Source organism: Gobius niger (genome assembly GCF_951799975.1).
Source record: "Gobius niger genome assembly, chromosome: 14".
NCBI lineage: Eukaryota > Metazoa > Chordata > Actinopteri > Gobiiformes > Gobiidae > Gobius > Gobius niger.
In genome coordinates this window covers 32,615,015-32,639,626 of record NC_136865.1, presented here as the reverse complement: position 1 = coordinate 32,639,626, position 24,612 = coordinate 32,615,015, and the positions used below count along the sequence as shown (strand labels likewise).

Below are 24,612 nucleotides of genomic sequence, written 5' to 3'. Positions count from 1 at the left end.
AATAAGACTTGGCACATTCACGTATTTCTGAGTAATCTGTAAAAACTCTGATGGCGGCCATTTTAGGGATAGGTTTGCCTGAGTCCTCCTAGGAACGCCCCCACCTCCTGGAGACGCCTCCGAGCTTTGGTCACCAGCCGAGTAACCAACCACTGCTCCTCAGCAGAACCCCCTCCCCACTGATGCCACAGACAGCGTGTGGAGGGGGCGTGTCTAAAGGCTCAGAGGTTCTTAAAGAGACAGAGGCCTATTTCAAGACATTCACTACAGCCATTTTGAGAGAGACATTTTATACAAGGCAGTTATTCTAATTTACTGCATTTACAGACCAACAGAAGGTTTGTCATCATTGTAGTGTGATATAGACTGGTGCTATGGGACTGACAAAAGCAGAACACCCCCTCTTTAACCCCTTAACTCCCACCTGAACCGAGCACATTTTCTCCGGTTTGGCTTTACACCAATCCAAAAGCTTCTGGAAAAAAGCTGTGAAAAAAGCAACAAAACTGAGACGAAAACAATGATGGAAATGTGACGAAAAAGTGAGAAAACATTGACCAAAAAGTGACGAAAAATTGAGGAAAAAGTGGCAAAAATATCACAAGAAATTGACAAAAAATGGACGAAAAAATGACAAAAATTTGATTAAAAATGTGAAAAAACAAACAAAAATGTGACAAAAAAATGACAATAAATTGATATAAAGTTGACAAAAAAATGCAAAAATATGACCAAAAATGACCAAAAAAATGACAAAAATTGACATAAAAGTGAGTAAAATTTGACGAAAAATTGAGAAAAAAATTGACGAAAAATTTACCAAAAAATTGACAAAAAAATAACAAAAAAATAACAAAAAAATAACAAAAAATTGACAAAAAATTGAAAAAAATTTGAAAAAAAATTGACAAAAAATGACAAAAAATTGACAAAAAATTAAAAAAAAAAGTGAAAAAAAAAGTGAGAACAATTTAAGGAAAAATTTAGAAAAAATGTACAAAAAAATGACAGAAATGTGACAAAAAAAATACAAGAATGTGATAAAAAAAAATTTACAAAAATGTGCTAAAAATTTGACAAAAAAATTACAAAAAAGTTTCAAAAATGAGTTGAACACCCAGCAAAAAACTGATGGAAAAAAAATGTGATGACGTGAGGAAAAAGATCCTCTGGGTTCAGGCGGGAGTTCAGAGGTTAAAGGAGCTGATTAAATATGATTATAATAAATTTTAGAAATGCAAAGTCGACTAAATTTACTTGCGACTAAAACTAGCCAAAAATTGAAGATTTTTTTTGACTAAATCTCGACTTGAATCTTGACTTGGTCTGGAGTCTCCGGAACATGAAGGTGTCGGACCCTCAGACCTTCTCCTTCTCCTGTGTCCCCCCCCTCAGACCTTCTCCTTCTCCTGTGTCCCCCCTCAGACCTTCTCCTTCTCCTGTGTCCCCCCCTCAGACCTTCTCCTTCTCCTGTGTCCCCCCCTCAGACCTTCTCCTTCTCCTGTGTCCCCCCCTCAGACCTTCTCCTTTTCCTGTGTCCCCCCCCTCAGACCTTCTCCTTCTCCTGTGTCCCCCCTCAGACCTTCTCCTTCTCCTGTGTCCCCTTCAGACCTTCTCCTTTGCCTGTGTCCCCCCTCAGACCTTCTCCTTCTCCTGTGTCCCCCCCTCAGACCTTCTCCTGTGTCCCCCCCTCAGACCTTCTCCTGTGTCCCCCCCTCAGACCTTCTCCTTCTCCTGTGTCCCCCCTCAGACCTTCTCCTTCTCCTGTGTCCCCCCCTCAGACCTTCTCCTGTGTCCCCCCCTCAGACCTTCTCCTTCTCCTGTGTCCCCCCCTCAGACCTTCTCCTTCTCCTGTGTCCCCCCCTCAGACCTTCTCCTTCTCCTGTGTCCCCCCCTCAGACCTTCTCCTTTTCCTGTGTCCCCCCCCTCAGACCTTCTCCTTCTCCTGTGTCCCCCCTCAGACCTTCTCCTTCTCCTGTGTCCCCTTCAGACCTTCTCCTTTGCCTGTGTCCCCCCTCAGACCTTCTCCTTCTCCTGTGTCCCCCCCTCAGACCTTCTCCTTCTCCTGTGTCCCCTTCAGACCTTCTCCTTTGCCTGTGTCCCCCCTCAGACCTTCTCCTTCTCCTGTGTCCCCCCCTCAGACCTTCTCCTTCTCCTGTGTCCCCCCCTCAGACCTTCTCCTTCTCCTGTGTCCCCCCCTCAGACCTTCTCCTTCTCCTGTGTCCCCCCCTCAGACCTTCTCCTTCTCCTGTGTGTCCTCCAGGTAAGGAGGTGTCCCTGTCGCCCGGGGCTCCTCTGGTGTTGACCCATCAGATCCGCCTCCTCCCGCCCGGCCCCGCCTCCGGCCCCGCCTCCTGCTCCTGCCCCGGCCTGGAGGAGCTCCGGGAGCGCGTGGAGCGCCTGGAGAGGGAGGTGTCGGCGCTCAGGGAGAAGTGCGGAGACCCGGAGTCGCCGGGCTGCTGCTCCACCCGCGAGAGCAAAGGTAAAAACACAAGAGAGTAAAAACACCAGAGAGTAAAAACACCAGAGAGTAAAAACACCAGAGAGTAAAGGTAAAAACACAAGAGTAAAAACACCAGAGTAAAAACACCAGAGTAAAAACACCAGAGTAAAAACACCAGAGTAAAAAGACCAGAGAGCATAGGTAAAAACACCAGAGTAAAAACACCAGAGAGTAAAGGTAAAAACACAAGAGAGTAAAAACACTAGAGAGCAAAGGTAAAAACACCAGAGAGTAAAAACACTAGAGAGCAAAGGTAAAAACACCAGAGAGTAAAAACACTAGAGAGCAAAGGTAAAAACACAAGAGAGTAAAAACACTAGAGAGCAAAGGTAAAAACACCAGAGAGTAAAGGTAAAAACACCAGAGTAAAAACACCAGAGTAAAAACACCAGAGAGTAAAGGTAAAAACACCAGAGAGTAAAGGTAAAAACACCAGAGAGTAAAGGTAAAAACACCAGAGAGTAAAGGTAAAAACACCAGAGAGTAAAAACACCAGAGTAAAAACACCAGAGTAAAAACACCAGAGAGTAAAGGTAAAAACACCAGAGAGTAAAAACACCAGAGTAAAAACACCAGAGAGTAAAGGTAAAAACACCAGAGAGTAAAAACACAAGAGAGTAAAGGTAAAAACACCAGAGAGTAAAGGTAAAAACACCAGAGAGTAAAGGTAAAAACACCAGAGAGTAAAGGTAAAAACACCAGAGAGCAAAGGTAAAAACACCAGAGTAAAAACACCAGAGAGTAAAGGTAAAAACACCAGAGAGTAAAAACACCAGAGAGTAAAGGTAAAAACACCAGAGAGCAAAGGTAAAAACACCAGAGTAAAAACACCAGAGAGTAAAGGTAAAAACACCAGAGAGTAAAGGTAAAAACACCAGAGTAAAAACACCAGAGAGTAAAAACACCAGAGAGTAAAAACACCAGAGTAAAAACACCAGAGAGTAAAAACACCAGAGAGCAAAGGTAAAAACACCAGAGAGCAAAGGTAAAAACACCAGAGAGCAAAGGTAAAAACACCAGAGAGCAAAGGTGAAAACACCAGAGTAAAAACACCAGAGAGCAAAGGTAAAAACACCAGAGTAAAAACACCAGAGTAAAAACACCAGAGAGTAAAGGTAAAAACACCAGAGAGCAAAGGTAAAAACACCAGAGAGTAAAGGTAAAAACACCAGAGAGTAAAGGTAAAAACACCAGAGAGCAAAGGTAAAAACACCAGAGAGCAAAGGTGAAAACACCAGAGTAAAAACACCAGAGAGCAAAGGTAAAAACACCAGAGAGTAAAAACACCAGAGAGCAAAGGTAAAAACACCAGAGAGTAAAGGTAAAAACACAAGAGTAAAAACACCAGAGTAAAAACACCAGAGTAAAAACACCAGAGAGTAAAGGTAAAAACACCAGAGAGTAAAAACACCAGAGAGCAAAGGTAAAAACACCAGAGAGTAAAGGTAAAAACACCAGAGTAAAAACACCAGAGTAAAAACACCAGAGTAAAAACACCAGAGTAAAAACACCAGAGTAAAAACACCAGAGTAAAAACACCAGAGAGTAAAGGTAAAAACACCAGAGAGTAAAGGTAAAAACACCAGAGAGTAAAAACACCAGAGTAAAAACACCAGAGTAAAAACACCAGAGAGTAAAGGTAAAAACACCAGAGAGTAAAAACACCAGAGAGCAAAGGTAAAAACACCAGAGAGTAAAGGTAAAAACACCAGAGAGTAAAAACACCAGAGTAAAAACACCAGAGTAAAAACACCAGAGTAAAAACACCAGAGTAAAAACACCAGAGTAAAAACACCAGAGAGTAAAAACACCAGAGTAAAAACACCAGAGTAAAAACACCAGAGTAAAAACACCAGAGAGCAAAGGTACAAACACAAGAAAGTAAAAACACCAGAGTAAAAACACCAGAGTAAAAACACCAGAGAGTAAAGGTAAAAACACCAGAGTAAAAACACCAGAGAGTAAAGGTAAAAACACAAGAGTAAAAACACCAGAGTAAAAACACAAGAGTAAAAACACCAGAGAGCAAAGGTAAAAACACAAGAGTAAAAAAAAACACCAGAGAGTAAAGGTAAAAACACCAGAGAGCAAAGGTAAAAACACAAGAGTAAAAAAAAACACCAGAGAGTAAATGTAAAAACACAAGAGTAAAAACACCAGAGAGCAAAGGTAAAAACACCAGAGAGTAAATGTAAAAACACCAGAGAGTAAAAACACCAGAGAGTAAAAACACCAGAGAGTAAATGTAAAAACACCAGAGAGTAAAAACACCAGAGAGTAAAAACACCAGAGTAAAAACACCAGAGAGTAAAAACACCAGAGAGTAAATGTAAAAACACCAGAGAGTAAAAACACCAGAGAGTAAAAACACCAGAGAGTAAAAACACCAGAGTAAAAACACCAGAGAGTAAAAACACCAGAGAGTAAATGTAAAAACACCAGAGAGTAAAAACACCAGAGAGTAAAGGTAAAAACACCAGAGTAAAAACACCAGAGTAAAAACACCAGAGTAAAAAGACCAGAGAGCATAGGTAAAAACACCAGAGTAAAAACACCAGAGAGTAAAGGTAAAAACACAAGAGAGTAAAAACACTAGAGAGCAAAGGTAAAAACACCAGAGAGTAAAGGTAAAAACACCAGAGTAAAAACACCAGAGTAAAAACACCAGAGAGTAAAGGTAAAAACACCAGAGAGTAAAGGTAAAAACACCAGAGAGTAAAGGTAAAAACACCAGAGAGTAAAAACACCAGAGTAAAAACACCAGAGTAAAAACACCAGAGAGTAAAGGTAAAAACACCAGAGAGTAAAAACACCAGAGTAAAAACACCAGAGAGTAAAGGTAAAAACACCAGAGAGTAAAAACACAAGAGAGTAAAGGTAAAAACACCAGAGAGTAAAGGTAAAAACACCAGAGAGTAAAGGTAAAAACACCAGAGAGTAAAGGTAAAAACACCAGAGAGCAAAGGTAAAAACACCAGAGTAAAAACACCAGAGAGTAAAGGTAAAAACACCAGAGAGTAAAGGTAAAAACACCAGAGAGTAAAAACACCAGAGTAAAAACACCAGAGAGTAAAAACACCAGAGAGCAAAGGTAAAAACACCAGAGAGCAAAGGTAAAAACACCAGAGAGCAAAGGTAAAAACACCAGAGAGCAAAGGTGAAAACACCAGAGTAAAAACACCAGAGAGCAAAGGTAAAAACACCAGAGTAAAAACACCAGAGTAAAAACACCAGAGAGCAAAGGTAAAAACACCAGAGTAAAAACACCAGAGTAAAAACACCAGAGAGCAAAGGTAAAAACACCAGAGAGTAAAAACACCAGAGAGCAAAGGTAAAAACACCAGAGAGTAAAGGTAAAAACACAAGAGTAAAAACACCAGAGTAAAAACACCAGAGTAAAAACACCAGAGAGTAAAGGTAAAAACACCAGAGAGTAAAAACACCAGAGAGCAAAGGTAAAAACACCAGAGAGTAAAGGTAAAAACACCAGAGTAAAAACACCAGAGTAAAAACACCAGAGTAAAAACACCAGAGTAAAAACACCAGAGTAAAAACACCAGAGAGTAAAGGTAAAAACACCAGAGAGTAAAGGTAAAAACACCAGAGAGTAAAAACACCAGAGTAAAAACACCAGAGTAAAAACACCAGAGAGTAAAGGTAAAAACACCAGAGAGTAAAAACACCAGAGAGCAAAGGTAAAAACACCAGAGAGTAAAGGTAAAAACACCAGAGAGTAAAAACACCAGAGTAAAAACACCAGAGTAAAAACACCAGAGTAAAAACACCAGAGTAAAAACACCAGAGTAAAAACACCAGAGAGTAAAAACACCAGAGTAAAAACACCAGAGTAAAAACACCAGAGTAAAAACACCAGAGAGCAAAGGTACAAACACAAGAAAGTAAAAACACCAGAGTAAAAACACCAGAGTAAAAACACCAGAGAGTAAAGGTAAAAACACCAGAGTAAAAACACCAGAGAGTAAAGGTAAAAACACCAGAGTAAAAACACCAGAGAGTAAAAACACCAGAGAGCAAAGGTAAAAACACAAGAGTAAAAAAAAACACCAGAGAGCAAAGGTAAAAACACAAGAGTAAAAAAAAACACCAGAGAGTAAAGGTAAAAACACCAGAGAGCAAAGGTAAAAACACAAGAGTAAAAAAAAACACCAGAGAGTAAATGTAAAAACACAAGAGTAAAAACACCAGAGAGCAAAGGTAAAAACACCAGAGAGTAAATGTAAAAACACCAGAGAGTAAAAACACCAGAGAGTAAAAACACCAGAGAGTAAATGTAAAAACACCAGAGAGTAAAAACACCAGAGAGTAAAAACACCAGAGAGTAAAAACACCAGAGTAAAAACACCAGAGAGTAAAAACACCAGAGAGTAAATGTAAAAACACCAGAGAGTAAAAACACCAGAGAGTAAAAACACCAGAGAGTAAAAACACCAGAGTAAAAACACCAGAGAGTAAAAACACCAGAGAGTAAATGTAAAAACACCAGAGAGTAAAAACACCAGAGAGTAAAGGTAAAAACACCAGAGTAAAAACACCAGAGAGTAAAGGTAAAAACACCAGAGTAAAAACACCAGAGAGTAAAGGTAAAAACACCAGAGTAACAACACCAGAGTAAAAACACCAGAGTAAAAACACCAGAGTAAAAACACCAGAGTAAAAACACCAGAGTAAAAACACCAGAGAGCAAAGGTAAAAACACCAGAGAGCAAAGGTAAAAACACCAGAGAGCAAAGGTAAAAACACCAGAGAGCAAAGGTAAAAACACCAGAGAGCAAAGGTAAAAACACCAGAGAGTAAAGGTAAAAACACCAGATAGAGCCGGTTTCGCCGCCGCAGTTGGAGCTCACGTTGTTTCCATTTTCTTCCCCGGTCGTTCTGATCTGATCTGTGCGATGGTTCAGGGTTCACTTGTTTCTTGCCGACATGGCCGTGTCCCGGCGTCTGCTAATGCTAATGCTAATGCTACAAACACCAGCAGCTAACACACACGTGAGGCTCCGCCCTCACAAACGTGAGGCTCCGCCCTCAGGCAGACTCACACGTGAGGCTCCGCCCTCAGGCAGACTCACACGTGAGGCTCCGCCCTCAGGCAGACTCACACGTGAGGCTCCGCCCTCAGGCAGACTCACACGTGAGGCTCCGCCCTCACACACATGAGGCTCCGCCCTCAGGCAGACGCACACGTGAGGCTCCGCCCTCAGGCAGACTCACACGTGAGGCTCCGCCCTCACACACATGAGGCTCCGCCCTCAGGCAGACGCACACGTGAGGCTCCGCCCTCACACACACGTGTGGCTCCGCCCTCAGGCCGACTCACACGTGAGGCTCCGCCCTCAGGCAGACGCACACAGTTCATATCGGTGGGTTCAGTTTGTGTTGAGCTCGGGGAGCGATGAGGCCCCGGGAGTCGGGCCCCTGACCTCGGGCCCCTGACCTCCACCTGCAGCTCTGATTTAGGGCCTGAACGTGTGACTTTCCCTCGAAACGTAAATCCAGTTTACAGTCGTCAGGACGGAGTTTTACTGACGACAGAGAGACAGAGAGAGGAGAGAGGGAGAGGGAGAGAGAGAGAGAGAGAGAGACAGAGAGAGGGAGGAGAGAGGGGAGAGAGAGACCGAGCTTCAAAGATAACACATAAACTCAAACCTCTCACTGATCCTCCCCATGAGTCTCTTCAGGGAGGCACCGATAAGAGTACTTTGATTTAAGTACTTGCTGATACTGATACGAGTTGATTTAAATTGGTTTATAGACTGACTTGTTCACAGCAGATGCTTGTGCTTTATTCATGTATGTATTTGTATTTCACAATAGTACTGAGATGTTACTTATTACTGCAGATAAATGGTTCTTTTCTCCTTTACTTCAGCTCCGTGTGGATTTTCTCCTGTGTTTAAAGAAACTTATCCAGAAGCTTCAGCATTTTCATTGTTTTGCTCATTTTGGTTCATTATAAACATGCTGGATCTCTTTATTCTGGACTTTTTAGTCGCTGGGTTAGTTTTTCAGATGAATAAGCATCACCAGAACTGTTAGCCACGAGTTAGCGGCTAGTTAGCAACATTAGCAACATTAGCCTGTATGTTCACTGCTGACGTTTAGCTCCGGTTTAGGGAGTGTCGTCTGTAATAAAGTCAGCTCTATGTGAATGTCGGTTAAAGACGACCTGTCTGAGGCTTTTGTTGAATTTTTGTCATTTTTTATTGAGTTTTTGACACATTTTTGGTTGAATTTTTGTTGAATTTTCGTCATTTTTTGTTGAATTTTTGACAAATTTTTGTTGAATTTTTGTCATTTTTTGTTGAATTTTTGACAAATTTTTGTTGATTTTTTGTTGATTTTTTGTCATTTTTTGTTGAATTTTTGTTGAATTTTTGACACATTTTGGTCACATTTTTGTCACATTTTTGTTGATTTTTTGTCACATTTTTGTCACATTTTTGTCACATTTTTGTTGATTTTTCTGCATTTTTTGGTTGCGTTTTTGTAGATGTGGGTTCCTGACGTTAAACACGACCTGAGCAGGACCAGTAGTCCTTGTTTACGGCTCCTCCACATGTTCCTCTGATCCGGAGCTTCTGCCTCGTGTTAAACAGAGGAATGTCGGTGAGTCACAGAGGCTCGGTCCCAGGCCGGTCCCAGGCCGGGCGGGTCCCGTTTCGGGGGTTTCTCTCTGGTTCCTCTTAAGTTTCGCTCTGAGCTCATGGTTCAGTCGGTGCCAGTTTCACCGTCAGCACCACAACAATCCCCGACTCGGGCCCTCGGAGAGACAGGAGCAGAGGAACCATTCGGATATTCATCTGATAACCTGATTACTACATGTACTCAGTTACTCTCCTGCTCCCTCATTTACTCTCCACCTCCCTCAGTTACTCTCCTGCTCCCTCAGTCACTCCCCCCGGCTCCTGACGGTGCGGCAGGTGCCCCCCCCCCCCCTTGAGGCCTGGGTCAAACACACAGGACAAAAATGCACCGTTTAATTCTCCCCTGGAGGTAAAAACAAACTTGAGCTCAGGGAATCTGTCCCCCCCTAGAGGCGGGAAATATATCTGCCAGATCATATTCACACTGCACTTTGGAAGAAATGCTGTTCTACAAAATAAAGAGAACATTTAGGGATGAATGTGGGAGCTTTTGTTCACTTTTGGAAAATAATCTGGGGAAATATTGGGAGAAAACAGGGACAGATGTGGGAGTGATGGGAAATTTATTTATTTATTTATGGTTTATTTGGTCGGACAGGCTAATTTTCATCCGTCATCCCCCATGCGCACTCTCAAACACACTCATACATCCTGGCCTATTGTACATGTTTTTAGCGGTTGGGGAAAACCGGAGTGCCCGGAGGAAACCTACGCAGACACGGGGAGAACATGCAAATAGGGCTATGCAATTAATCGAAATTCGATTGCGATTTCGATTACAACAGTAAACGATTACAAAATTAGCATAATCGCAAAAAAACGATTATAATTTTTTTTTTTAATTTTTGTTCACATTTTTTTTTTTTTCGATTTTTTTGTTCACATTATTATTATTATTAATATTTTTGGGATTTTTGTCACTTTTTTGCTGGATTTTTGTCACTTTTTTGATGGATTTTTGTCACTTTTTTGATGGATTTTTGTCACTTTTTTGCTGGATTTTTGTCACTTTTTTGCTGGATTTTTGTCACTTTTTTGATGGATTTTTGTCACTTTTTTATGGATTTTTGTCACTTTTTTGATGGATTTTTGTCACTTTTTTGCTGGATTTTTGTCACTTTTTTGATGGATTTTTGTCACTTTTTTGATGGATTGTTGTCACTTTTTTGATGGATTGTTGTCACTTTTTTGATGGATTTTTGTCACTTTTTTGATGGATTTTTGGCACTTTTTTGCTGGATTTTTTTTTAAAGGCAACAAATAATCGTTTGAATAATCGTGATTGTCAATTATGACAAAAATAATCGTGATTATTATTTTTTCAATAATCGAGCAGCCCTAATGGGAAAATCAAATATGGAAAAAAAAAGGGAAAAACTATGGACAGTTTGGGGAAAAAAAGGGACAAAAAAGAAGATGCAAAAATATTGGGGGAAAGATTGTGTTTTTAATTATATTTTATAAAGAATGAGGAAAGAGCCATATTTATGACAAAGTATCTCTTCATCATTATGGCCTGGTCCCCTCCCCCTGTCGCCGCGCTCCTCCTCAGCAGCAGCAGGTCTGTGGTTGAAGCTGCCAGAGCAAATGGATCACACGTGTTCTGACTCAGCGTCACGGCTCACGCGTGTTTCAGGAGATGATTCACGGCTGAAGGTAAGAAGTTCATAACGAGCCTGTCAGAGCTGGAGGGTGATGTTCACCCTGGCGGCCGAGTCGGGGCGGGTCCCTGTCCCGGGGGGGGGTGGCGGGGTGGTGGGGGGGTCACATCTGATGAGGCGGCGCTTACAGTGAAGAGAAAGTCATTATCCGTCTGTGCTCTGGCTCCGAGATGAACAGAGGAAGATTAATGTTCTGTTCGGGCGTTTCCTTTGGACTCGGGTCAAGACGAAGCCGGTTCAGTTCCCGCGGTTTGAACCTGGCAGGAGATTCACTCTGTGTTTAACCCCTTAACCCCCACCTGAACCGAGCACGTTTTCTCCAGTTTGGCTTTACCCCAATCCAAAAGCTTCTGGAAAAAAGCTGTGAAAATAGAGACAGAACTGAGACGAAAACAAGGATGGAAATGTGACAAAAAAGTGACGAAAGTGTCACAAGAAATGGACGAAAATATGACAAAAATATGACATAAATGTGATTGAAAAATGTACAAAAAAAAGACAAAAATGTGATAAAAATTTGCCAAAAAATGACAAAAAGTGACAAAAAAATTACAAAAATGAGTTGAATACCAAACAAAAAAATGATGGAAAAAGAATGTGATGACGTGAGGAAAAAGGTCCTCTCGGTTCAGGCGGGAGTTAAGAGATTAAAGGCTAAGAAAAGAGTTCAGTCCAAAACACATGACGTGAGCGGCAGGTTCTAAACTACTGAGCGGCTCTTTTTCCTAGAACTCTATCACTCATAACCCCGTCACTAACACCATCACTAACCCCGTCACTAACGAGAGAATCCACCCGATAAAAAGAACTTGTCACATTTTTGTTGAATTTTTGTCACATTTTGTTGAATTTTTGTCACATTTTGGTTGAATTTTTGTTTCAGTTTCAGTTTAGTTTATTATGAATATCCAGTAAAAACATTTACACATTCATTCATGGAATATTGCATATTCATAAATGGGACACCCTTGAAGCAACAGTTAGCTGATATATGGGGCCCAAGATAAGACACAATATGTCACATTTTGGTTTTTATTTTTGACATTTTTTGTTGAGTTTTTGTCCATTTTTTGTTGAGTTTTTGTCACATTTTTGTTGAATTTTTGTCATTTTTTGTTGAATTTTTGTCACATTTTTTGTTGAATTTTTTTTCACATTTTTGTTGAATTTTTTCACATTTTTGTTGAATTTTTGTCACATTTTTGTTGAATTTTTGTTGAATTTTTGTTGAATTTTTGTCACATTTTTGTCACATTTTTGTCACATTTTTGTTGATTTTTTTTTTTCACATTTTTGTTGAATTTTTGTCACATTTTTGTTGAATTTTTGTCACATTTTTGTTGAATTTTTGTCACATTTTTGTTGAATTTCTGTCACATTTTTGTGGCTGTTTTGGTGCTTTTTTCCCAAGAAGCTTTTTGATTCGGGTAAAGCCAGACTGGAGAAAATGGGATCCGTTAAGAGGTTAAATGAGGCGTTACACCTGTAGGCTGTGAGCTCCAGTTGAGAAGCTTTTAGATTTAGGTAAAGCTGAACTGGAGAATTTGTGCTTGTTTAAGGCAGGGGGTTCAGTTCTGTAAAAATGTGAGAAACTCTGTCAATTACTTCAGACTTTCCAAACAGGAAACACCAAATTAGGTCATGAATGATGCACAGCACTGGCAACTGTAGAAACTGGTGCTTTAGTTTTGGCTGAAATTGTCCTTGGTCCTTTTACAATAAACACGTTTTACAAAGTGTAAATATCGGGCCCTCGACAATGAACTGAAATCCCGTTGTCTCGTTGCCAGGAGATCTCGTTCACACGCCAAGACTTTCCACATTTCTACACGCGCTCCAACAGTCACATTTTAGAGACATTTTCTTTCTGTTCTGAGCATTTTGAACAGAATCTTTTTGGTAAATAAATAAAGTATAAGGACTGAATTCCAGTCAATGTCTTTAAGAAGAAAATCTCACTGGTAGCGCTAACCATCGCCAAGAAAACTATCCTCATGAATTGGAAATCAAGGTTAAAAATAAACATTGCAATGTGGAAAAACATGTTGAGTGAACATATATCATTAGAGAACCCACAAAATTGTCCCAACCATCCCACTATAGAACCCGTCTGCCTCTGGTCATCGATTACTACATCACTACATGACTCCTCTAAATTGTAAACTGTTATTATCTCTTTCTATGAACATACATTATTTATTTATTTATTTAGTTTTACTTATTTATTTTTATTATAATTATTATTTATCCTTTTGTTACTTTGTCTTCCTTGTCTTCAAATCCCTCTATTTATTTTATATATTTTATTTTATATGTCTTGTTTGTATTTTTATATTGAGTTATCTGTATCATTTTGTTTGCATATATTCGTATCATTACTATATGACTATAGTGTGATTATATTATTATGATTATTACTATTATTATTATTATTACTATCACAATTACTACAACTATTATTTATATTATTATTATTATTACTACTATTTCTTGTATAACAAATTCCACGTTGGTAAATCATGGTAAATCATGTTAAGTATCATTAGTATCATAGGCCGAATCATAATTTTACAAATAAAAAGAGGAAGAAAGGAGGCCAGTCAATAAGAATAATAATAACAATAATAAACAAATGAATTATTTTATATTTTATAAAATAAAACATTAAGGAGCTCTGGAATAAGGCTCCCCCACCTGCATCATGTACTACCCTATGAGTTTTTAACTGCACCACATACCACAAAGTTTTTAATGCACCACACAAGGACAGAGATGCAGGTGGGGGTGGGCAGAACTTAATATTGTAGTTTCCTGTTTGTTCTCTCCCTTTTCTTCCTCCAATCTTGAATGTTTACCCTTCCTCATGTCCATTACCCCATTCAGTTTACCTTTACCTCATTATTATTGTGTCCTTACTATTATTTGTTACTATCATCATTTTTCATGTTCCACGTTTTGTTTCCCATGATTTATTATTTGCTTTCATCTTTTTTGTTGTGTTTTCTCTCTTACTCATATCGCACACCTACTCAGCACACACACCACACATCCACGCCATGCAGAACCCAGGAACGAATAATCAAATATGTGCCTTACCCTTATGTGTCTTCCCCTTGTCTATGTGCTATTTGTAAGCTGTGTTTTATGTCAATAAAAAAAAAAAATAAATAAAAAAAAAAAAAAAAGAAGAAAATCTCACTGATTTCACGATGACTTTTTGCTGTGTCCAAACTCTCAGGTGAACAGAGTCTCCTCGTCCATAAGTCTTGGTTTGGTTTGTCTGGAGCCCCCAGTGGTTTGGTTTGTCTGGAGCCCCCGGCGGTTTGGTTTGTGTGGAGCCCCCGGTGGTTTGGTTTGTGTGGAGCCCCCGGTGGTTTGGTTTGTGTGGAGCCCCCGGTGGTGTGGTTTGTGTGGAGCCCCCGGTGGTTTGGTTTGTGTGGAGCCCCCCGGTGGTTTGGTTTGTGTGGAGCCCCCGGTGGTTTGGTTTGTCTGGAGCCCCCGGTGGTTTGGTTTGTCTGGAGCCCCCGGTGGAGACTCTGGGGTTAAACTTCTCCCCGTCTCGTCCTCCTCAGGTCCCGGCTGCTCCGTGGCCCCCGAGCCGCCTCAGTGTCCGGGCGACTGCAGTGACCAGGGCCGCTGCGAGGACGGACGCTGCGTCTGCTTCAGCGGCTTCAGCGGACCGGACTGCGGGCAGTCCCAGTGCCCCGGGAACTGCAACAGCAGGGGGCGCTGTGTGGACGGTCAGTGCGAGTGTGACCCAGGCTACAGTGGACCGGACTGTTCCCGCCCCTCCTGCCCAGGGAACTGCAACAGCAGGGGGCGCTGTGTGGACGGTCAGTGCCAGTGCGACCCAGGCTTCACTGGACCGGACTGTTCCCGCCCCTCCTGCCCTGATAACTGCTCCAACAGGGGGCGCTGTGTGGACGGTCAGTGCCAGTGCGACCCAGGCTACAGTGGACCGGACTGTTCCCGCCCCTCCTGCCCAGGGAACTGCAACAGCAGGGGGCGCTGTGTGGACGGTCAGTGCCAGTGCGACCCAGGCTACAGTGGACCGGACTGTTCCCGCCCCTCCTGCCCAGGGAACTGCAACAGCAGGGGGCGCTGTGTGGACCGTCAGTGCGAGTGTGACCCAGGCTACAGTGGACCAGACTGTTCCCGCCCCTCCTGCCCAGATAACTGCTCCAACAGGGGGCGCTGTGTGGACGGTCAGTGCGTGTGTAACGAAGGGTTCACAGGAGAAAACTGTGCCGATAAAAGGTGCCCTGGGAACTGCAACAGCAGGGGGCGCTGCATCAAAGGGAAGTGCGAGTGCGACCCGGGCTTCAGTGGACCGGACTGTTCCCGCCCCTCCTGCCCTGATAACTGCTCCAGCAGGGGGCGCTGTGTGGACGGCCGCTGCGTGTGTGACGAAGGGTTCACGGGCAAAAACTGTGGAGAAAAAGGCTGCCCCGGGAACTGCAACAGCAGGGGGCGCTGTCTCAAAGGGAGGTGCGTCTGCAGGAAGGGCTTCAGCGGAGCCGACTGTGGGCAGTGCAAGGACGGACTGACAGGAGCCAACTGTGACACAGGTGAGGCGCCCCCTGCAGGCCAGAGTGTGTTATTATTATTGTGTGTTATTTTATTATTGTGTGTTGTTGTTGTTGTTGTCGTGTGTTGTTTTGTTAGGCCTAATAATCCGTTGCACTAATTAATATCGTCAACGTGGGACGAAAACGCAAGATTCACGTAGCAAAGGTGAAGCGATTCACAAGTCACAGGGGTCAGGAAATAGTGCTCCGCGAGCTCTAATGTTGGGGGGGGATCCACGAGAGAAAATATTAAATTGTGGCTCAGTAGCGCCCCCCTCAGTTTACTTTGAGTGAATGACGGCCCGGTCGCAAAAAAAAATCATCGTACAAAATTGACATTGGCCGGGGACATGGACCACGTCAGGACATGTAAAAAATGATATTATGACCCCGCCCTAAAGGTTAGTGCTAGATCGTCTGCTCCGGAGGGACAGTCTGCTGTGAAAACGTGAGATATCATGACACAAATTAAGGTTAGGGCCAGGGAAATGGTTAACCTCTTAACTCCCGCCTGAACCGAGAGGATCTTTTTCCTCAGGTCATCAGATTTTTTTTCCAACATTTTGTTGTTGGGTGTTCAACTCATTTTTGTAACTTTTTTGTAATTTTTTTTTAATCACATTTTTGTCATTTTTTCGTCAATTTTTTCGTCAATTTTTAATATTTTTTTTGTCACTTTTTTGTCACATTTTTGTAATTTTTTTGTCACATTTTTGTCATTTTTTCGTCCATTTTTCGTCCATTTTTTGTCAATTTCTTGTGACATTTTTGCCACTTTTTCATAAATTTTTCGTCACTTTTTTGTCAATGTTTTCCCACTTTTTTGTCACATTTCCATCATTGTTTTTTTTTTGGATTGGGGTAAAGCCAAACTGGAGAAAATGTGCTCGGTTCAGGTGGGAGTTAAGGGGTTAACTTTAAGGATTAGGGTTAGGATTAGGATTATTTGTATTTTTAGATAAACCAACTCATATCTATACAAACTCACAGCAGACCGTCCCTCCGGAGCAGACGATCTAGCACTAACCCGCCCTAAATGCTACAGGAAGTCGGCCATCTTGGCCCGAACCTCAAACCTTCAAAATCGTACCTCTTGAACTTCTGACCTCTGATCCCCGAGTTTTTATTGGAAAGTCTCCAATTTTGGCCAACATGTCCCAAACCCATGTGGCTTTCAAAATCATCATTTACATTTTTGACATTTTATTGGGCGTGGTCTTGACAAGGCCGCAACTGGGAGGCCATTTTCAGCAAATTTCAAAGCCTCATATCTTTCACAGACTCGGATCGGAACGGACCCAATCCGGCGAAAATGCCTTTAAATTGGCTTTTAAGTGGCTTGTAAGTGGCTTTTAAGTGGCTTGTAAGTGGCTTGTAAGTGGCTTGTAAGTGGCCCGCCCATCCTCCATGAAAATAGCCAGAGTTCTTTGCCTGGCAGCAAATTTTCTAAATTTCCCCCTTTATTCACAAAAGCCACAGTTTTAGACTCGTACGGACTTATGCTAACCCTCTGTCAGCGAAAGAGTTGTTGTTGTTGTGTTGTTATTGTGTTGTTGTTGTTGTGTTGTTATTGTGTTGTTGTTGTTGCAGTGATGTCGTCTGTGCAGCAGCTTCAGACCAAAGATCTGACCTCGTCCTCGGTCACCGTCGTCTGGACTCAACCTCCGCTTCAGTACGACAGCTACGTCCTCAGCTTCACCAGCCAGGTACTCTTTATACTACAGCCGGGTACTCTTTATACCACAGCCGGGTACTCTTTATATTACAGCCGGGTACTCTTTATATTACAGCCGGGTACTCTTTATATTACAGCCGGGTACTCTTTATACCACAGCCGGGTACTCTTTATACCACAGCCGGGTACTCTTTATATTACAGCCGGGTACTCTTTATATTACAGCCGGGTACTGTACTCTTTATACCACAGCCGGGTACTCTTTATATTACAGCCAGGTACTCTTTATATTACAGCCGGGTACTGTACTCTTTATACCACAGCCGGGTACTCTTTATATTACAGCCGGGTACTCTTTATATTACAGCCGGGTACTGTACTCTTTATACCACAGCCGGGTACTCTTTATATTACAGCCGGGTACTCTTTATACCACAGCCTGGTACTCTTTATATTACAGCCGGGTACTCTTTATATTACAGCCGGGTACTCTTTATATTACAGCCGGGTACTCTTTATACTACAGCCGGGTACTCTTTATACCACAGCCGGGTACTCTTTATACCACAGCCGGGTACTCTTTATACTACAGCCGGGTACTCTTTATACCACAGCCGGGTACTCTTTATACTACAGCCGGGTACTCTTTATACCACAGCCGGGTACTCTTTATACCACAGCCGGGTACTCTTTATATTACAGCCGGATACTCTTTATATTACAGCAGGGTACTCTTTATATTACAGCCGGGTACTCTTTATATTACAGCAGGGTACTCTTTATATTACAGCCGGGTACTCTTTATATTACAGCAGGGTACTCTTTATATTACAGCCGGGTATTCTTTATATTACAGCCGGGTACTCTTTATATTACAGCCGGGTACTCTTTATACTACAGCCGGGTACTCTTTATACTACAGCCGGGTACTCTTTATACCACAGCCTGGTACTCTTTATATTACAGCCGGGTACTCTTTATATTACAGCCGGGTACTCTTTATATTACAGCCGGGTACTCTTTATATTACAGCCGGGTACTCTTTATACTACAGCTGGGTACTCTTTATATTACAGCTGGGTACTCTTTATATTACAGCTGGGTACTCTTTATATTACAGCCGGGTACTGTTTATATTACAGCCGGGTACTCTTTATACTACAGCCGGGTACTCTTTATATTACAGCCGGGTACTGTACTCTTTATACCACAGCCGGGTACTCTTTATATTACAGCCAGGTACTCTTTATATTACAGCCGGGTACTGTACTCTTTATACCACAGCCGGGTACTCTTTATATTACAGCCGGGTACTCTTTATATTACAGCCGGGTACTGTACTCTTTATACCACAGCCGGGTACTCTGTATATTACAGCCGGGTACTCTTTATACCACAGCCTGGTACTCTTTATATTACAGCCGGGTACTCTTTATATTACAGCCGGGTACTCTTTATATTACAGCCGGGTACTCTTTATACTACAGCCGGGTACTCTTTATACCACAGCCGGGTACTCTTTATACCACAGCCGGGTACTCTTTATACTACAGCCGGGTACTCTTTATACCACAGCCGGGTACTCTTTATACTACAGCCGGGTACTCTTTATACCACAGCCGGGTACTCTTTATACCACAGCCGGGTACTCTTTATATTACAGCCGGATACTCTTTATATTACAGCAGGGTACTCTTTATATTACAGCCGGGTACTCTTTATATTACAGCAGGGTATTCTTTATATTACAGCCGGGTACTCTTTATATTACAGCAGGGTACTCTTTATATTACAGCCGGGTACTCTTTATATTACAGCCGGGTACTCTTTATATTACAGCCGGGTACTCTTTATACTACAGCCGGGTACTCTTTATACTACAGCCGGGTACTCTTTATACCACAGCCTGGTACTCTTTATATTACAGCCGGGTACTCTTTATATTACAGCCGGGTACTCTTTATATTACAGCCGGGTACTCTTTATATTACAGCCGGGTACTCTTTATACTACAGCTGGGTACTCTTTATATTACAGCTGGGTACTCTTTATATTACAGCTGGGTACTCTTTATATTACAGCCGGGTACTGTTTATATTATAGCCGGGTACTCTTTATACTACAGCCGGGTACTCTTTATATTACAGCCGGGTACTCTTTATACTACAGCCGGGTACTCTTTATATTACAGCCGGGTACTCTTTATATTACAGCCGGGTACTCTTTATATTACAGCTGGGTACTCTTTATACTACAGCCGGGTACTCTTTATATTACAGCCGGGTACTCTTTATATTACAGCCGGGTACTCTTTATATTACAGCCGGGTACTCTTTATATTACAGCCGGGTACTCTTTATATTACAGCCGGGTACTCTTTATATTACAGCTGGGTACTCTTTATACCACAGCCGGGTACTCTTTATATTACAGCCGGGTACTCTTTATACCACAGCCGGGTACTCTTTATATTACAGCCGGGTACTGTTTATACTACAGCCGGGTACTCTTTATACTACAGCCGGGTACTCTTTATACTACAGCCGGGTACTCTTTATATTACAGCCGGGTACTCTTTATACCACAGCCGGGTACTCTTTATATTACAGCCGGGTACTCTTTATATTACAGCCGGGTACTCTTTATATTACAGCTGGGTACTCTTTATATTACAGCCGGGTACTCTTTATATTACAGCCGGGTACTCTTTATATTACAGCCGGGTACTCTTTATATTACAGCCGGGTACTCTTTATACTACAGCCGGGTACTCTTTATATTACAGTCGGGTACTCTTTATACCACAGCTGGGTACTCTTTATACTACAGCCGGGTACTCTTTATATTACAGTCGGGTACTCTTTATATTACAGCCGGGTACTCTTTATATTACAGCCGGGTACTCTTTATATTACAGCCGGGTACTCTTTATATTACAGCCGGGTACTCTTTATATTACAGCCGGGTACTCTTTATACTACAGCCGGGTACTCTTTATATTACAGTCGGGTACTCTTTATACCACAGTCGGGTACTCTTTATATTACAGCCGGGTACTCTTTATATTACAGCCGGGTACTCTTTATATTACAGCCGGGTACTCTTTATATTACAGTCGGGTACTCTTTATACTACAGCCGGGTACTTTTTATACTACAGCCGGGTACTCTTTATATTACAGCCGGGTACTCTTTATACTACAGCCGGGTACTCTTTATATTACAGCCGGGTACTCTTTATACTACAGCCGGGTACTCTTTATACTACAGCCGGGTACTCTTTATATTACAGCCGGGTACTCTTTATACTACAGCCGGGTACTCTTTATACTACAGCCGGGTACTCTTTATACTACAGCCGGGTACTCTTTATACTACAGCCGGGTACTCTTTATACTACAGCCGGGTACTCTTTATACTACAGCCGGGTACTCTTTATATTACAGTCGGGTACTCTTTATACTACAGCCGGGTACTCTTTATACCACAGCCGGGTACTCTTTATACTACAGTCGGGTACTCTTTATATTACAGCCGGGTACTCTTTATACTACAGCCGGGTACTCTTTATACTACAGCCGGGTACTCTTTATACTACAGCCGGGTACTCTTTATATTACAGCCGGGTACTCTTTATATTACAGCCGGGTACTCTTTATGTTACAGCCGGGTACTCTTTATATTACAGCCGGGTACTCTTTATACTACAGCCGGGTACTCTTTATATTACAGCCGGGTACTCTTTATATTACAGCCGGGTACTCTTTATATTACAGCCGGGTACTCTTTATGTTACAGCCGGGTACTCTTTATATTACAGCCGGGTACTCTTTATACTACAGCCGGGTACTCTTTATATTACAGCCAGGTACTCTTTATCCTACAGCCGGGTACTCTTTATACCACAGCCAGGTACTCTTCATACCACAGCCGGGTACTCTTTATACTACAGCCGGGTACTCTTTATACCACAGCTGGGTATTCTTTATATTACAGCCGGGTACTCTTTATATTACAGCCGGGTACTCTTTATACAACAGCCGGGTACTCTTTATACCACAGCTGGGTATTCTTTATATTACAGCCGGGTACTCTTTATATTACAGCCGGGTACTCTTTATACCACAGCCGGGTACTCTTTATACCACAGCCGGGTACTCTTTATATTACAGCCGGGTACTCTTTATATTACAGCCGGGTACTCTTTATATTACAGCCGGGTACTCTTTATATTACAGCCGGGTACTCTTTATATTACAGCCGGGTACTCTTTATACCACAGCCGGGTACTCTTTATACTACAGCCGGGTACTCTTTATACCACAGACGGGTACTCTTTATATTACAGCCGGGTACTCTTTATATTACAGCCTGGTACTCTTTATATTACAGCAGGGTACTCTTTATATTACAGCCGGGTACTCTTTATACCACAGCCGGGTACTCTTTATATTACAGCCGGGTACTCTTTATATTACAGCAGGGTACTCTTTATATTACAGCCGGGTTCTCTTTATATTACAGCCGGGTACTCTTTATATTACAGCTGGGTACTCTTTATATTACAGCCGGGTACTCTTTATATTACAGCCGGGTACTCTTTATATTACAGCCGGGTACTCTTTATATTACAGCCGGGTACTCTTTATATTACAGCCGGGTACTCTTCATACCACAGCCGGGTACTCTTTATATTACAGCCGGGTACTCTTTATATTACAGCCGGGTACTCTTTATACCACAGCCGGGTACTCTTTATACTACAGCCGGGTAGTCTTTATACCACAGCCGGGTACTGTTTATACCACAGCCGGGTACTCTTTATACCACAGCCGGGTACTCTTTATACCACAGCCGGGTACTCTTTATACCACAGCCGGGTACTCTTTATATTACAGCCGGGTACTCTTTATACTACAGCCGGGTACTCTTTATACCACAGCCGGGTACTCTTTATACTACAGCCGGGTACTCTTTATACTACAGCCGGGTACTCTTTATACCACAGCCGGGTACTCTTTATACCACAGCCTGGTACTCTTTATACCACAGCCTGGTACTCTTTATACCACAGCCGGGTACTCTTTATACCACAGCCGGGTACTCTTTATATTACAGCCGGGTACTCTTTATATTACAGCCGGGTACTCTTTATACTATGGGGAGAAAAAAATCCTAAAAATGGGGAAAAAATAGGAAAACCTTTTGAGTATTCAGGAAAAAAATCTGGTGAAAAAAAGTGAAAAAAAGTGAAAAAAAAGAAAGATAAAGAAATGGAAAAATGGAGGGAAATGGCGGGTACTCCCTTATAGCTCGTTCCACTGGCCATTTTCTGCTCTAATCGGCGCCGGCGGCGGAAACACAAACTGTTTAATGTTCCAGAGAAAAACATCACAGACCAGCGGCGCCTGTTTATAATCACTTTAAAAACTTGTTTATTAACACTTTAAAACTCATTCATAATCCCTTTAAAAACTCATTCATAATCCCTTTAAAGACTCATTTATAATCCCTTTAAAGACTCATTTATAATCCCTTTAAAGAGTCGTTTATAATCACTTTAAAAACTTGTTTATAATCACTTTAAAACTCATTTATAATCCCTGTAAACACTCATTCATAATCCCTTTAAAACTCATTTATAATCCCTTTAAAGAGTCGTTTATAATCACTTCAGAGACTCATTTATAATCACTTTAAAGAGTCGTTTATAATCACTTTAAAAACTCATTTATAATCCCTTTAAAGACTCATTTATAATCCCTTTAAAGACTCATTTATAATCCCTTTAAAACTCATTTATAATCCCTTTAAAGACTCATTTATAATCCCTTTAAAGACTTGTTTATAATCACTTTAAAAACTCATTTATAATCACTTTAAAGACTCATTTATAATCCCTTTAAAGACTTCCTCTGCACACGGTCAGGGACCAGCTGAAAGGTCTTTCCGCCTGATCAGCTGAAAGGTCTCCACACACCTCACCTTGCAGCTGATCCTGGTCCAGATTCGGTTTGTAGAGGATTTAATTATTGGAATAAGCTCATGAACCGCTCATAAGGAAGCATGAGCCACAACGACAAGACGAAGCACCACCTCGTGACCTCATCAGGTGGAGCTCAGTGTTTTAGGCTCCTGAGGAGGAGAGTTATATATGTTACAAACAGAGATGTGGAGTTGTGTAAAGTAAAGCCTCACTGCGGAGCTTAGGGAGGAAAGGGAGACTGAGCTTCTGTCGGGAGGGAGCGATGGCCGCCCTCACAGCAGCAGCAGCAGCAGCAGATGATGATGATGAGGAGGAGGCCTGTCGTCACGGAGACGAGTAAACACTGTCACAAACACGGCTCCGGCCAAAGAGATGACTTCACTTCAGCCTCAGAGCAGCTGCAGACGAGAGCAGAGAATCACAAACAACAAACTCTGAGTCCCAGCAATAATCCGTCTGTAAAAGTCCCCGGACCAGACGACTAACCCGGCAGATCCGGTCCATGTTTTCCTTTATAATCCGTCTGTAAAAGTCCCCGGACCAGACGACTAACCCGGCAGATCCGGTCCATGTTTTCCTTTATAATCCGTCTGTAAAAGTCCCCCCCCCCCCATCCGCCATTTTCTCTTTCCTATTTTAATACTGTTCCAGAAAGAAATTGCCAAAAGTTTTTTATCGATAATAATGGAAAAATAAAGATACGATAAGAAAAGAATAAGAATGAGGGAAAAAAGCTGGAAAATTAGCAAAAAATTGTGGAAGAAATCAGGGCCGGATTTAAGTAAAATGGGCCCCGGGGCGAAAGTTTTTTCAGGGCCCCCGATAATCGATCAGTATTTATTTCTATAGCGCCTTAACAACATCTGTACATGTGCTGTTTGTCTGTTTCTCTCAACAATTAAAGAACAAATGAATGATTTTTTTTTCAGATTTAAACATGCAGAAGGAACTTCTTAAATATAGCAGTAGTAGGGGGGGGAATCATTTAAAAGGGGGGTCGGGCCCCCCCCCCCCCCACAGATGTCTTTATTCTAATGATGCATTTTAACAGATAGGAACATATTTTTAGTCTTTAGTCTTGGTTTAGACCTGGTTTAGACCTGGTTTAGACCTGGTTTAGACCATGTTTAGATCTGGTTTAGACCTGGTTTAGACCTGGTTTAGACCTGGTTTAGACCTGGTTTAGACCTGGTTTAGACCTGGTTTAGACCTGGTTTAGTCCTGATTTAGACCTGGTTTAGACCTGGTTTAGACCTGATTTAGACCTGGTTTAGACCATGTTTAGACCTGGTTTAGACCATGTTTAGACCTGGTTTAGTCCTGGTTTAGACCTGGTTTAGTCCTGATTTAGACCTGGTTTAGACCTGGTTTAGACCTGGTTTAGACCATGTTTAGACCATGTTTAGACCTGGTTTAGACCATGTTTAGACCTGGTTTAGACCTGGTTTAGACCTGGTTTAGACCATGTTTAGACCATGTTTAGACCTGGTTTAGACCATGTTTAGACCTGGTTTAGACCTGGTTTAGACCTGGTTTAGACCTGGTTTAGACCTGGTTT

General features: G+C 41.9%; 1 protein-coding gene across 1 annotated transcript in view; it reads left to right on the top strand.

The window, feature by feature from the left end:
• Positions 1-1,342: 1,342 nt before the first annotated feature.
• The window catches only part of LOC306973768 (uncharacterized protein), a gene marked incomplete at both ends in the record, with an annotated part of 23,817 nt that continues 547 nt past the window's right edge, over positions 1,343-24,612 (top strand). Inside the window, 7 exons of the mRNA XM_079570761.1 lie at positions 1,343-1,474; positions 1,610-1,855; positions 1,932-2,157; positions 2,264-2,482; positions 14,399-15,128; positions 15,315-15,394; positions 16,985-17,100. Of these exons, the coding sequence (XP_079426887.1) occupies positions 1,343-1,474; positions 1,610-1,855; positions 1,932-2,157; positions 2,264-2,482; positions 14,399-15,128; positions 15,315-15,394; positions 16,985-17,100 (1,749 nt within the window). The remainder of the gene's footprint in view (positions 1,475-1,609; positions 1,856-1,931; positions 2,158-2,263; positions 2,483-14,398; positions 15,129-15,314; positions 15,395-16,984; positions 17,101-24,612) is intronic.